Source organism: Streptopelia decaocto (assembly GCF_964273445.1).
Source record: "Streptopelia decaocto genome assembly, chromosome: 20".
Lineage (NCBI taxonomy): Eukaryota > Metazoa > Chordata > Aves > Columbiformes > Columbidae > Streptopelia > Streptopelia decaocto.
The window spans coordinates 5,083,182-5,097,830 of NC_138675.1; the positions used below are offsets into that span (position 1 = coordinate 5,083,182).

The window sequence follows — 14,649 nt, forward strand, 5'->3', positions numbered from 1 at the left end:
TTACGGCAGAAAAACCAGCGTCAGAGGGGCGGGAGTGCCTGCAAACAGGGACCTGGCTTCGTGATCCCACAACACTCTGATTTCTGCTCGGCACCAGCTCCAGCGGGGCTGAAGCAGAAGCTGATAGTGAGCGGACTGAACAGAATGGGTCAGATTTTGCCCATCTGATAGAAGTTGGGGCAGGGGGAACTGGTGAGACACCAACTGTACGTAGACCTGCAGAGCTGCTTCCGTAACTCATGGTGACTTTGGAGGACAGCCGTGTAGCTGACTGTGGACTGTATACTATAGAAAGCAGAAAAGATGCCAGTGAAAGACCATAGAATGTATTGACCACGACGTCTGTGTTGGTGTGCAGAAGACACTTACTGTACATGAGGCTGAATTTGGCCCTTCCAGATTTTTTCCGCTGTGGCTTTGGGACATTTTAATCCTCATCTTGGCAGAATATACAAAGAGCTCTCACCTTTGTAACCGTAAAAGTCAAAGCTGTGAACCAGGACGTGCTTCCTGAAGGTGAAGCCAATAAATACAAGGAAGCTCTTGGCTAATGCCACCGTTGTTGGCAGTCAAGGCATGGCTATGTGGGGACAATACATTGGAAGGAAAAGACTTTCCAGATGGGTGAGCTCAGTTTGTTCATCAAACAGCGACATACCTGTTTGATTTTAGACAATAGTTGCCCAGCAAGTAAATGGATTTGTTCTTTTGTTTAACTGGAAGAAGAGAAGTAAAGTAAATCCGCACCAGATTCACACAGTTGATAGACAAGCCTCTAGTTCTTTGGAAAAAAAATAGAAACAACCTTTGCTTGTCTTGTGTTTGATCACCCACAAAGCATCCAGGTGTCTTTCCATGGGCATCTCTGGGCCCCACGCTGGATTTTTGAATAACAGAGCCAGTTTGCACTCGACTCAGCGTATGAAAACACCGGCTACAAACTTCAGTCGCCAGGTAGATGCGGGGTGTAGGTTTTTGCAGCAAATAGAGAAGTTAGAGATCAACTCGGGAAATAAGGAGAAGGAGGCAGAATGTACAACACAAGGGAGTTTCCTCCCAGCAGATCCTGGAGCGACAGGTCAGGGGAGATGAGGCTGCGCAGTTCACACCAGCCTGGCCCTGGGGTGCGAGCGCTGGGATGGGAGAGGCAGGAAGGCTCACACACACACATACACACACACACATGCACACACACACACACACACACATGCACACACACGCTCCTGTGCATCCCGCTTCTTTACCTGGGGCTTATGTGCCTATCTCTGATGGAAAAGTGACACAGCCTGTCTGCGGCTCATCCCGCCTGTTGTTTAACAGTGAAACAAACTCTGCTGCTCCCCTTCGCGCCCCCGTCCGCTTCTTTATCAGTCACCTGATCAGAGCCTGCAAATCCTTGACCCAAATCCTCCTGTGCCCAGCTTTAGGTCTGACCCTGCTCTGCCCAGCGCCGACCTGAGCGGAGAGGTGTTGGTTGCGTGCTGGAATGCTGCCGGGTGTTGGGAGCTGTGCAAGGTGATAAGCAGGAGAGAGGGAGGAGGGGAAGAGCCCTTGGTGGGTCTGAGCTTTCCCTGATCCGCGTCCCTCCTGCGTTTGTGCTGACTCAGTGACCCTGGTTTTACTGCCGCTGACCTTGCCTGGCTGCTCAAGGACCCCTGGCCCTCAAAGGCCGTGCCAGGGCAAAGCGAGACATGCTGAGGAGAAAGTTATTTTGCAGAATTTCTTATCCCAAGATGACTCTGCCGGGCTGGAAGGTGGTTAATCCCGCGCTGATTTGGTGCTGCGCGCAGTCAGAGCCATCATCTTGTGAAATGTGCTTTTTTTCTCGCCAAGGTAGGAAGGTTTACACACTAGTAAGGAAGAAGCTGAGAGGATTCATCAGCTCTTGGGAATAAACAGCTTATTTTAGTCGCAGAGCACTCGATTCGGTGCGGTCAGGGTTCTGAGGTGGAAGGTCTCTGTTTGCTCCCTGGTGGGCAGAGAGACAGGTCACACGTTCTTTTCGCTCTTGAGCTGCCACTATTAACTGGGAGCTCCACAGGGTGGTTTTCTGACAAGTTCTGTGCGGGAGGTCAGGCGAGGTGGATACACCGGTCCCTTCTGGGGCTTCCAATCAATGAATGTGTGATTAAATAGCCCACAGAGGCTGGACATTGCAGGTTCAGGGAAAAGGAGTGAGATCGGTGGCATGTTATGTGGGAGCTGCGGTCAGATATTTCTCTTGCAGCCGCACAATGACCAGCAATCCCCAGGTCACGTCTGGCTCTCTGGGCCCGTTTAACCAGCCCCATGCATGGTAGGGAGCCAGAAGCTGTATATTTTTCAGGGGTTGGTCCGGAGTGCATATATTTCTTTAGTAATCAGTTATTAGGTTTTTGGGGGGTTTAAAGAAATGCTAACTAACAAATATGAGAGCTTTGCATTGTTATTTTATACCCATCGTGACATTACCTAGTTGTGTTATTACGTAAGGTTGTTTCTCGGAGCTATAATGATGCAACAGTATTTATAGACCAATCTGGGTTTTCCTTTTAATGGCTTCCATAAAAAGCTCATTATTCCCTTCACGTGGTCGCTGGCTGATTTACATGCTCGTCCTGTCCCTGGGCGATGCTCCGGTTTGGGGAGCCCTGAGCAACACACGCTGTCTGCCTGTTGCTAAATGACGGTGACAACAGTCTGGCTGTGACACCGGCTGATCCTCCTGCCAGAACCTTGTGTTTTGGGGTGATGGTGAGGATGGAAGAGAAACCCAAGTGTGGTCCTCAGGGTGATGCAGGAGGGTTCGTCCTGCCCTTGTGTCTTTTCCCCTGCAAGCCCTACACATTCCTCCCTTTGCATATTGGATTCTTTTTGCTTTATTGTAGGGAGGGGCAGAGGGTCAGGACAGTTTTATGGCAACTGTATCGATTGGTCAAATTTAATATAATCCGTCCACTTACTGTGTGAATCGTTAATGGGCTGGAAAGCCAGGGAAACATATTTAAAACGAAGTATTTTTCAGTTTTAGTTCCTCCCATGCTGCTTTTCTGAGGTCTTCTCCCCCAAACCTGGCATCACTCTCCTACTTTGTGTCCCTTCAAAGACGGTCACGCATTTTTGACCACATTTTCACAGTTGGCCTTTGATTTGATGCAGTATTAGGAAGAGACTTGCCCAGTGCGGTCCATTCAGTCTCTGTTTCCTTAGCTGTGTCGCAGTTTCTGGATCTATACCATTTTGTGTCTGATTTTTTATCTCGGATCTATCTGGGGCCCCTATTGCTGAAGTACCGGGTTGCCTCGCGGTGTCTGTTGCCTCCCACTCACAGTGTCCCTGTGCATCCCCACGTGTTCGGAGAACAGGAGCACAGAGCGGTTGACTGACGTGCCCGCAACGTCTGGGTAGGAAATCAGAGCAGAAAAACGCCAGCTTGAGTTTCAAACTTGAATATCCTCACCACTGGAGCTGCCTTTTTTGGGGCACTTGCGAGTGGTGCTGCACGACTTTTTGTGCCTTGATACCCAGCACGGGAAGGTCACTGTCACTGAGTGTGACGTGCAGCTCGGAGCAGGGGCAGAGCAGACCCGTCTGCCCGCACCCAGGGCTCCTCCTGGCTCCCCCTGAGGAGGATGGTGGTTGGTAGTGAGGTTACTGTGACTATTGCCTCCTAGTTTTGGAGAGAGCTGCAGCCAACAGGGAGGCAGCTACTATTGAAAATGATTTAAATTTTGACCAAATTTCCTCCTTCCTCTCTCCCTCCCCCTCTTTGCAATCACTCTTTGCAGTCACTTTGAGCAGCGTGTTGCGAGAATCACCGGAGCCTGCGGGCGCCTGGCTGCCTCTGCGAGCTGCGGAGACTCTGACACTGATTTATATTTTGGTTAATTGTCTCCATCCATTAGTCTCCTCATCCTTCTCCTTGTTAAAGATGCAGTTGCTGCTAATGTCTGTAAATTAAACACATTTAAAAGGCATTGCTCCCTGTCCGGATCCAGCCTGGGTTAACGGTCGTTGGAAACTGCCGCCTCCTGAGGATCTCAAGGGTGATGTGTCTGCGCCTGGAGACAGGGCAGCCCCGGAATTTGCCTCTGCTGAACCTCACTCAAGTGGCCAGGGACTGAGGTGTGAGTCCTGTTTGTCTCGTCCCCTCTGTAAGTCCGTCCATGGCTCCAGAACCGGGCTGGGATGGTGCCTTTCAGCTGTAAGGGACCAGTTTGCTGGGCTATTTGAGATTGACTGGAGTGAGAGTCCAAATGCTGGTCGGCGTGAGGACCAGGGGCAAGACAGGACTAGGAGGGATCTCGGAGCAGTAGCTGCTGGCCTCAGACGCTGCCAGGCGGAGGCTCATGGTGCAGATGTTGCTCAAACAAAGGTGGTTGTTCCAGCAGTCAGTCACAGAGCGTTGCTGCAGGTCTGGCTGCCACAGCTTCCCTGAAAGGGCTTGCTCCTCACTTATTTGTACATCCCACGGCATGGCCAGAGTTAGCACATCTGACAGTTGGGTGGCAGTCCCTGTGATTGACTCTCCTTCCTTGAGCCCGGGCTGTGGCTCATGAGCTGGACCAGGCGCCGTTGCTCATGCGATGTGTGCCAGAAATGATAGTTCTGGTTTGGCTGTTGTCCTGCAGGTGCTTCTCTGCGGCTTCCACAGATGAATCGATGGATTTACTGCGGCGCCTTGTCCCAGGCAGACACCTTCTTGTCTGGGTGACGTTTCTGCCAGTTGTTGATGCGGCTGGCTGTCCTTTTCCTGGCAGCGGTGCAGCTATCGGATGGCCGCTGGTGGACCATTATACTGCCATTACAGGAAGTCCCATCAGGACGACCAGCTTTGGGGAGACAGAAGACCGGTTAGTTCCATTAAACATAGACAGTGCAGCAATCAGAGTATTCACAGAGAACATTAGCAATGTCTTTCTTTTCCTCCAGTGGTAATTTTTGCAGCCATTAGTTAGTACGTCTCATTGCTGCTTTGCAGAGCAGGCTCCTTATATCGGAGCATTGTGATGTGACAGGGAGTTTCAGATGATCAGCTCTGGTCTGTATCTGAGCTGCACAGTTATCCAGTCCTGACTGTACTTCCAGAGCCCTGCACCAGTGTGAGGTTTTAGGATGAGGAAGACTTGTTCTGCTGTTTCCCAGCCCTAGAACGGGTCCTGCAGCACGTGTCCTATGCTGCGCTCCCCTGCAGTTTTATTTTGCTGCCAGCATAACAGGTCAAGCATGAAGAGTTTTCAGGAACACCTTCCAAAGTCAGGTGGGTCTTTGTTAGGGAGCAGCTTTCATTTCATTGTACATCCTGGTAAAGGAGTCATTTGGACTTGGCCTTTAGAGCTCTGGGGTTGCTGCTTGCAGCATGTGTGGCTGCGTTGTGGTGCCCTGGTGAGCTGCTCAGTTGCTTGTGGCTTCAACAAAACCCTTATCGCAGCTTTCCTGCATTCCTGGTACATGGATCTGTTGCTCCGGTGCCCTCTTTTCATTAGGATTTGAAAGTTGCCCAAGCCATAATAATATCCAGCCGCTTCTCCGAGTGTTGCTTTTGGCAGCAAGACAGAGTCTAGTGGCAGAATGGGAATCCCCTTGGATCACCAGCAGCTTGCAAAAGTCCACAACGCGCTTTTCAGTGGCTAAATGGGTGAGACAGAGGTAGGATAGGTACATATCGTGTTTGGTTGGGATGGTTATTTCTCCAGTGCTACATGGAGCACAATAATAAACAAGCACTTACACATCACTAGTGCCGGCTTTACTCCTCGTGAGGCCGGTTCGTTTCCAGGTCTGTGCTGCTGTTCTCAGAGCTGCAGACTTGGCCTTGAGGGAAGCTGACGGTACTGTTACGAAGCTGCCGCCTTTCCCTTATTTCTTCGCAGGAGGAACATCTTTGTGAAGTTGGGATCTCACTCCTTCATCAGCAATCATCACATACTTCTTTGCCACATTAAATCCTCTCATTTTTCTAACATTCCTCTCCACAGTTGCTAAGTATGATGTTGCAAAAACAGGATGGTGGATTCAACTAGAGAATGATCAACAGCACATCAACTGTAATTTAAAGCAACAACCTGGATTTTCTTCACTAGACATGTTTGGATTCACTGTTCAGATACAGGACAGGGTGAATTTTAGTGTTCTGAATTGAGATTAAATGTGTGTTGGATTTGAAGTTCAGACTCAAAGATCTTGTAGTGCTGCAAGTTTTTTGTAAACCTTTGCCCACCAAAACAGCAGAAATACCTGAAAAACATGTCTTGTGATCAGAGCTTTGGTCATCCTGAGCCAGATATCGGAATAAAGGTCTTACCAGACTGTCAGTAACACTGGGTCACTTCCCAGTTCGAAAGCAAAGCTGGATGTGGCCAAGCAGCCACTTTGGAAGCCCTGACAGCAAGTACTCACTTTTCTGCCTTTTGCTGTAGCGCAGAAGCAAAACTTGCTGCTGCGAGATGGAAGTGCCACAGTCACACCTCAGAACGTGTTCCCCTGCCGCTTGGATACACACCTGTATTACTGCAGGTCCCCAAACCATTAATTACCAAACCCCATGCAAACGGAATGTTGCCATGGCAACCCGCAGCCCTACAGAAGGCTATTTGTCTCCTCCTTGACCTTTCAGGAGATCTCTATCTTGCTCAAGCCCCCTTCTCTAATCCGGTTTTTAAAATATAATATTATGCTACTGGAAGGGATCAGACCTTTAATCTGATTGTGTGTGCATGTGTCAGTGCATGTTTGGGGAGCGCCCGCATTAACGGGCACCCAGCAGCGGCTCAGAGACGAGACAAAGGAAGAGCAGAGTGTGACTCTGTCCTGCTGGGGCTGCAAGTGAGCACCTGGGGGGAATTACTGGCTTCAGCACACAGATGGGGGAATCCTCCATATGGAAGGACCAGCCCTCCCCAGAGCTCTCCATGCAGGCTCCTTCCCGCTGAGGTCGTGCAGGAGTCGTGCTATCGGTGGTGAGGACTTAGAGGAGGTGCTGTCACATCCATTTCAGTTCGTTTGCCTCAACCACCGTGCCAGGCCAAGCAGCCGAGTTTTAGCCATCGCTACATGTATGTTGGTATTTCCAAAGTGTGTGTTCTGGATCTTGCCCTGAGGTCCCACAAGCTGGATTTTCTTTTGCCTGTTGTATTCCGTCCAAGGGAAGGATCTTTAATCGCACCAGCTCAGCCTGCTGGAGCCCTCAGCCCATGAGTTTATTGCCTGTTCTGTATATGACAGGATTCCTCTGAGCAGGTTGGGTGCTGTGTAAGCCCAGAGGAACAGCCTTTTCCCCAAGAGTCTTCTGAAAACACTGTCCTGCATTGTGAGCAAGTTGAACACACAGAGAACACCCTGTAACCTGGGCTGGAGGAGGGGGTCTCGTTTCTGTGCTTGTCACTCCTTCGGGTGGCGTTTTGCACTGCTCAGCTTGCTGCTGTGAGCTGGGTCTGCGAGATGGGCCGGACTGGTGGGTGCTGGGCTGAGCCTGTTTCACAGGACACAGGCACTAAAGTCCAGAGCCAGCAGTTAGGAGTGAAGAATGGGGAGCAGGGCCGAGGAATTTGGGCCCAGTTGCTCAGAGGGAGGTGTCGGAGGCGGCCGTGCGCAGGTGTGGGCACTGACCCAGCACAGGTGCTGCCCGCTTGTGCTCAGCCTGGGGCTGCTCTGCCGAGGGAGAACATTGTGCTGCTCTTTGTCTTCAGGGGAAGGTAAGCGATGGATTGTGTTTTTCAAATAGTTGTTTTCTATGGAGAAATCTGCTGGGCGTTCTTTAGGATGTTTATGGCAAATGGATGAGGCAGGTGTTGCCTGCTTTGCGTTGCAGGGCTGGTGATGGTGTTGTGGCCGCGCGTTCCCCTCGGGGGGCCTGGGCAGGGCTGAGTTGTGAAGGAGTTTGCCCAGGCTGGAGCTGCTCTGTGGAGGTTCAGGAGGGTCTCTTGTAAAGGTGATGTTTGTTTACTACCATCTCTGCAGGCTTGGGTGAGGTAGAGTTGCCAGCTTGGAGATCCAAAGCTGACGTTTCATTCTGTTGATCCAGCATGGTCGTAGAAAGTCCTTTGTGGTCTAAGCCAAGCCTTACGCAAGTATGACCCTTATTAGGGGGTCTGCACAGTCTCTGGAGTCTGATTGCTGCTGCGTGGAGCTGTATTTGCTGGAGCCAGCTTGGCTTACAGTGTTTTTAAAAAATGCTTAAAGTCTTCACCTGCACAGAAAGGTATCTCTGTTTTTCATAAGAAGCTCTGGCTACCATTCACTCTCTTTTCTCATACTAAGGCCGAGCCCCAGCTCTGAGCTGCCTCCCATAGTGCCAGGTGTGGAGCAAGCCCAGAGCACAAAGGCTGCCTCAAACCTCCCATGCGCTGAGGCGAAAGGACCAACTCCTGGGGACAGTTCGATGTGTTAAAAGCTGTCTCAGCCTGTTTGCGTTATCTCTAGGGCTGCTTCCCTTTCCTCTCAATGTCACCTTGGTGTTCAGTTTGCCTTCTGCAAAGGTATTCCAGCAAATTCATGTTTTCCTGGGATCCTGCCTAACTGCCTGGGTAGACTGAGATGAATTCAAAGCCTGTAGAGTGTCCTGGTCAGCTCTGGGGTATCTACTCATGTGTGGAGTTACAACTTGCTAATGCACCTTTGCATACCACGATACTATTAATTTTAAGGTCATAGTAGGTCTCCTAAAAACACAAGATAGTTGGGGAAGAAAAGTATCACTTCTGGTGTGGAAAAGTTTCCATCCACATAAACCTGGTGTTAGTTGACAGTGGATGTATCGCAGCGTTCTGCACGCTTTGCGTTGTGGAGAATCAGGTCCTGCTCAGGAGCTGCTGTGCTCTTCTCCAGAGCGGGGTCATTACATGTTAGCGGTGGATAAAACAATTCCTTCTCGCACCTCTCTTAATGTGTTTACATATCAGAGGTGCTTTGGGCTCAACTGGGATGCAAGACGCTCTGCAAATGCGAAGATGTAATGATCCCATTTTTCTCTCCCTGTTCCCTGCCTTCCTCCCTCTGCCTCCCGCCTCATCTCCTCCGCCCTTTCCTGAGCGTTGTGCTGATGGCAGCGTTTATCTGCATTTGTCCTCTGTCCCTGACATCCAGTTATTGATTGGCATGATTAAAAAGAACTGATAATCACTTCACATTAATCCCATAAATGACTTAAGACACCAAAATATTTGCATAATGCATCTTAAAGGTGGCAGCTAAAAGAGGATAAGACCCAAAACTGCTTGGCACAGGAGAAATGGGCTTCCCACTCACCTGTGGGCTTGCTTAAGTAATTAGCCTTCTGCTTGCATAAGGAGGAATCTGAACTGGTTTAGCGGAGGAAGATGCAATGGGCGCTCAAAGGCTTTGAGATCTGAGCATCCTCTATCCTCGCTGAGGTGGGGGGCGGGGGGAGCAGCAGGGAACACGGCGGCTGCTGAAGCGAGAGGCTGTTTTTGTCTGCTACATCTTGTGAAAATCTGGAGCCAGACGCCCGCTGAAAGTACCTCTGTCTAAAGACTTTCTGCCATAAACTTATCTGATTAGCAGTGAGCTAGACGACAGATTAGCCCCTGCTTCTGCACCGGGGATGGGCTCCCTGGAGCATTTGAGCAGATCCGCTCCTCTCGCCGGTGCGGAGAGGTGGGGGTGCAGCAGGTGGGGAGGAGGTAAGGGGGATAAGAGGGGGATATTTAAGGGAAGATCATTGCTAGGTAATTCTGCAGATAATGCACCCTCCGTGCTGTCCTGCCGCTCCCAGGTGAGGACACTCTCCTCCGCGCCACCGAGTTGCTGGTCATGTGCTGCGTGTCCCAGCAGCGCAGACTGGGGCCGCTCGTCCTGTGAGTAGAGGCGGGGGTGCGGGAGGGAGGGCGGCGTTCCAGAGATGTGTCATTTTTCCTAAGTGTCTCTGGTTCTTGTGGCTGTCATCTTCCATTTACAAAGAGGAGAGGAAGAAAAATAGCCGCATTTAGCTCGGGGCAAGCACCTTGTGCTAGGAGGATGGTTGATTTAACATATACGGCAAACAAACAAAAGGGAGGCGTTCCAGCATTTCCATTTAGTATCATGTATATGTTTTAGCTTGTTCTTCCTATATCATTTATTCAGAAATATTTTGCAAGTGGATAGCAGTTTGCAAGCAAAAGCATTTGCCAGCTGAACTGCAGTATCTGCTCCAGCGGACGTCTTTTTGTGTTCTACCTCTCCATGGAAGGAGAAAAGACTAAACTTAAGCCTACTTAGTGATCTGATGCAAGGATAACAGGCAAAATCATGCTGAACCGCTCTAGTGCCTTCTCTTGTCCCAGAAAGAAGAGAGCGTTTCAGCATCTGTTAGAGTGAAGAGTTGAAAATCAGTCTTGTAAAGAAATGTGCACCCTCTGCTCTGAGTGACGCTGCTGTCCGGCTTCGCGGTGGGTTCCTTTCCAAAAAGAAAAACTATTATTTATGTAAATAAAGTAGTCTTGTGTTCCAACAGCGACAGAATGGAAAAACTTAGTTTTTTAAGAACAGAAGGATGGCAACTGATAGAAAACTATCAGCTATTTCAGCTCAAGTTTCCTATTAATTCTGGAATAGATCTGCCAATTCCTACACTTTCAGTTTTTCCATCTGAGATGTAAGTTCTGGCCCACGCAAGTTATATCTGGCAAAGCTGAAATCAGGAGCTCTGGCAGCTGCAGAGCCCTTGATGGGAAGCGAGAGTGCTGGTTGGGAAGCGCTTTGCGCTTGGTCTCCGCTCCCCAAATCTAGAGGAGGTTAGCGAGGAACCTGGTGGGTAGGAGGGGGAGAAGCTTTCTCGACATGCAGCTCTATCAGGGCAAACAGCAGAATCTCGCGTGCGCTCACACACGCAAAAATCAATTATGTGGTGGCAAATAGGATTTCCTTAACTTGGTGCTTTTCTGCTCTGTTGCAGCCGCGATAACGACCTTTCCACTATCATCTCCAACCTGCATCAGAGCCGTCAGCTCGTTATGCCAGAGACCCAGAGCCGCTGCGAATTCAAGAGAAACAGCATCGACGTTGGCTTGGGAGCGGCAGGTAAGCAGGAGCAGGTTCTGCTGGTTTGGCTTTGTTGACTTCCCGCTTCTTCAGTCCCTCATTTGTTCATTTTTTCCAGCGGTTGTTTTCTTTCCTGTGGCTGTTTTGTGTTGCGCTTTGGAGCGAGCTATATGAAAGCTTTTAGTATTCTGGCTAAAGATTAACAAGGCAGGGATTTCATGGTGATGTTAAAGTCCTTTTGAGATCTCAGCCCTGTGTTATTCTCAAATCTAGCGGTCTGTGTTAAACTACTGGCAAAGGAGCTTGCACCAGCAAAGAAGTGAAATGTCCCCAGGGTTAGTGTCAAGCGAAGCAGAAAGGCCTTGCAGAGAGCGTGGCTTGATTTGTAATTTCATTAATCAGAGGTTCCCTGTGCTGCCTCTGTGCCTGCCAACTCCTTTGTGAGCATGATTGTTTGCTTTTGTAGTGCTACTTGGCTTTTTTGGGTAGTTTACCTGGTTTCAATTTAACATGGTCCAACCAGAAATGCTCCTTTTGGATCCTGCACCTTGACTCTCTGGAGCTGGGGGCAAGGATGCTTTGGTGGTAGATACGCATCAGTCAACAAGTGATGCGCTGGTAAGAATCTAGAGAACTGTTTACTGTTTGCAGAATCTACCATTTGCTTTTGATCGTAAATAAAAATTGGGAAAAAATTGGGAGTTGTGCTGTTTTTTGCATTGAATGATCCCCATCCTTCCAAATCAGAACTGGATCTCTCCATGTATCTTGCTGTAGGGCGTTGCTAAGTGTCTATATGTTTGTGGTTTTGATCATGTTTTCTTGTAAGTCATTCTGTTAACTGTGCAACTTAACCCTGGATCCGAAGGGAGCATCACGTCTGATACACTTGGGGAATGCGTTGGAGGGTATTTGGTTGTTGGGGATGCTGTGCACCCCGCTAGTGTGTGTACCGAAGCAAGACATCTTGGATAAGAACAGCTGACAGGTGAACCCATGTTTGAAGTGTCCCCTGATACTGGACCTTTCAAGGAAACAGAGAATACCAACAGCCAAAATGTACAAAAAAAGGCAGAAATTGGCTCCAGGCAGTGCTTTTGGGTAGAACACCTGGAGACCCAGGGCTGGCGGGGCAACCGGGCCTTCTGCAGCAACAGCAGAAGCCGGTGGCCAAGAGGCGCGTACTGATAAAATCTAATTGCCCTATCGATCGGCTCCGGAGCCACCGCCGGCTGCGGTAATGATTGAGATATTCTTATGTGTATGTTGGCTGTGTCTCGCTGCCCTGGGCCCACTGGGGACCTCAAGGTATTACAGAGATCTCTTAATCACGGAGCAAACTTGTGTGTGTTGGGCTGGCTCTGCGGCACTACAGATTTACTACAATTACCACCGATGCACTTGGATTTCCTTAGGTCCCCGGGGGCTCTGGGCTTCGGGAAAAGCTGCCCTGTGTTTGTAACTCTGAATTCTTAACTGGCTGAGGAAATCTGTCTTGCTGGTTTGGAATTCTACCCATCTGCACCCTCTCATGCTATTCTTCCCTCATTCTCGCTGGGTTGACTGTTGTTAGTATCGTGTTCTCAGACTTTTCAGAACAAACTTCTGCCGCTTCTGAATTTTCTGCCTCTGTTGGTGTTGGGGAGTGAAAGTGTTTGTGCACGCAAAATAGAGAGCACTGGTTCATCTGGTTTCTGGATAAATGTCTGTTCACCAAATGGTTGTGCAAATTTCAAGCGTGCAAGTGTTGGTTGTTACTGAAAGAGCAGTAAATTCTTGTGAAGAACCAGAGAATGTTGCGTAACGGAGGGGCGCTTGCATCTCTGCCAGCTCTGCTTCTCTTTGTTGGTCAAAATGATATCTAGCTCCTCTTTTTGAATATACATTATGTCTACACTGGGATTATATCCAGCTTTATATCCAGTTTAATCTCCTACTTCTTTGGCCAGATCTTCCATTTGTTTGTTTTAAACCTGGAGGTAGCTAATGCAGATACTGAGAGGTAGGGTTGGCTTTGGGGCAGAGAATTCCTGCCTCTGGAGAGAAGAGAGGAGCTGCTCCACCTGAGCAGCCTGCAGGACCACGCTTGGGAGGAGCACGTGGAGAGCCTACCTGGAGAAATAAGCTCTGGTGATGCCCAGAGCTAATTAAATTGCAGTCATGATGGGGATGTAATAATGCCAAATGGAAGAAGAAAGAAAAAGTACGTATAATGGGGTCTGTGGTTCCTTAGGAACATAGCGAGGCAGCCTGCGCTGGTGAGATTCAGTAAGAGGCTTAACAACATCTGCAAAGGTAGAGCAAGTGTGCTCAGGCGCCCCGGGGGGAGCGCGCGGGTGGGAGGGCAGGGCAGGCGTTGAGCCTAATGAGAATATAAAAGTCGCTTCCAAATGGATCAGATAAAGGCGAGGCAGCAGACAGGGTACAGCGGGCACCGCGGAGGGGCTTACCTTGAGAGCGGATGATGGCACAAGGCGCTTTTAATCTTAATTGAGAGAGAGAGACGCACACACACAAGGATGAGCAGAGCCGGGGCTGCTTGACAAAGGCGCAGGAGCAAAGCTGAGGGTTTGCACATCAAACACGGATTTAGAGCCCCGTTAAGCAGCTAGTGGTGTGTCTGTAAACAAGTCCAATCCCCTCTATCCAGTTTGGCTAATGCAGCCTGCCAGGGCTCGCCCGGGGTGCGGGAGGACGCGGGAGGCCTTGCGGGGCTCCACGGCTCATGTGTGTGCTTTGCACGCCGCGTTAGGCTTTGAACTGGCATGTTGCAAGAGAGCCCTGGGCCCAAAGCCCTCAGTTATTTCCCCCCTGCAAAGATCCTGTTTGTTTCTCCTCTTTCTCAAATACCCTCCGTTCTGCAGCGGCAGGTTTCGTGGCTTTCCGGTGGCAGTAGGGCTGTTTGCGGGGATGGATGTGGAGGGATCAGGCTCGCTGATGCTGGAGGAACGTGGTAGATCTTCCCTCTCTTCCTTCTGCTCCTTGTGATGAGAGGGAGTCGGCTCGATGTCTGAATGTTGTCTGAGAGAGGGCGCTGAATGGAGACACAGCAGAATATCAGCTCTCGCACCAAACAGCGAGCGATTTGCCAGGGTTCTGCATGTGGGACTGCGTGTGGATCAAAGACCCTTTCCCCAGGGGTGAGCGGCCTCTTTGGCTCTGGTGTGGGAAGCAGCGGAAGGCCAGATTTCCAGTGGTGTTCCTGGAGAGCTTGGGCTTTTTCTAGGGGTTGTTGGTCAATGCGATGGAGATGACAAACCCCAAGAGCCTCAGCCTGAGAGCAGTGGTGTGACCAGTATAGTTGCATTTTAACCTGCGATGATTCCTGTGGAAATCACACACGATAGGGAGAACCTGTGTCCCTCGAGGAGTCCCACTCCATTGGAGGCCACGTATACGTGGTGCTTCTCCTGGAACAGCAGGGTTCATCTGCATGTCTCCAGAACATGGTGAGATAGCTCTCTTTTCTCTCTGTGAGGTCATTTCTTCTTCTGTATTAATGCTCTTGTCTCAGCTTTCCACTTGATGCTCTGTTGACTAAGCAAGGGAGAAGCTTCAGGAGTGAACTGTAAACAGATTCACATTCAAAAATTGGTCTTGGAATTTTTGTTGCCAAGGCGGTGCTGGTGCTCACACACGTGCATCTGGGGCTGGTGGAACTAATTGCCTCACTTGGTTTGGGCTGATCCC

At 49.9% G+C, this 14,649-nt stretch overlaps 1 protein-coding gene across 7 annotated transcripts in view; it reads left to right on the plus strand.

Moving 5' to 3' along the window:
* SAMD11 (sterile alpha motif domain containing 11) overlaps window positions 1–14,649 on the plus strand; it is a 97,625-nt gene that overhangs the window by 42,034 nt on the left and 40,942 nt on the right. For all 7 annotated transcript variants that reach the window (XM_082070029.1, XM_082070031.1, XM_082070030.1 and 4 more), the window contains one exon: window positions 10,874–10,998. In XM_082070029.1, coding sequence (XP_081926155.1) covers window positions 10,874–10,998 — 125 coding nt within the window. The remainder of the gene's footprint in view (window positions 1–10,873; window positions 10,999–14,649) is intronic.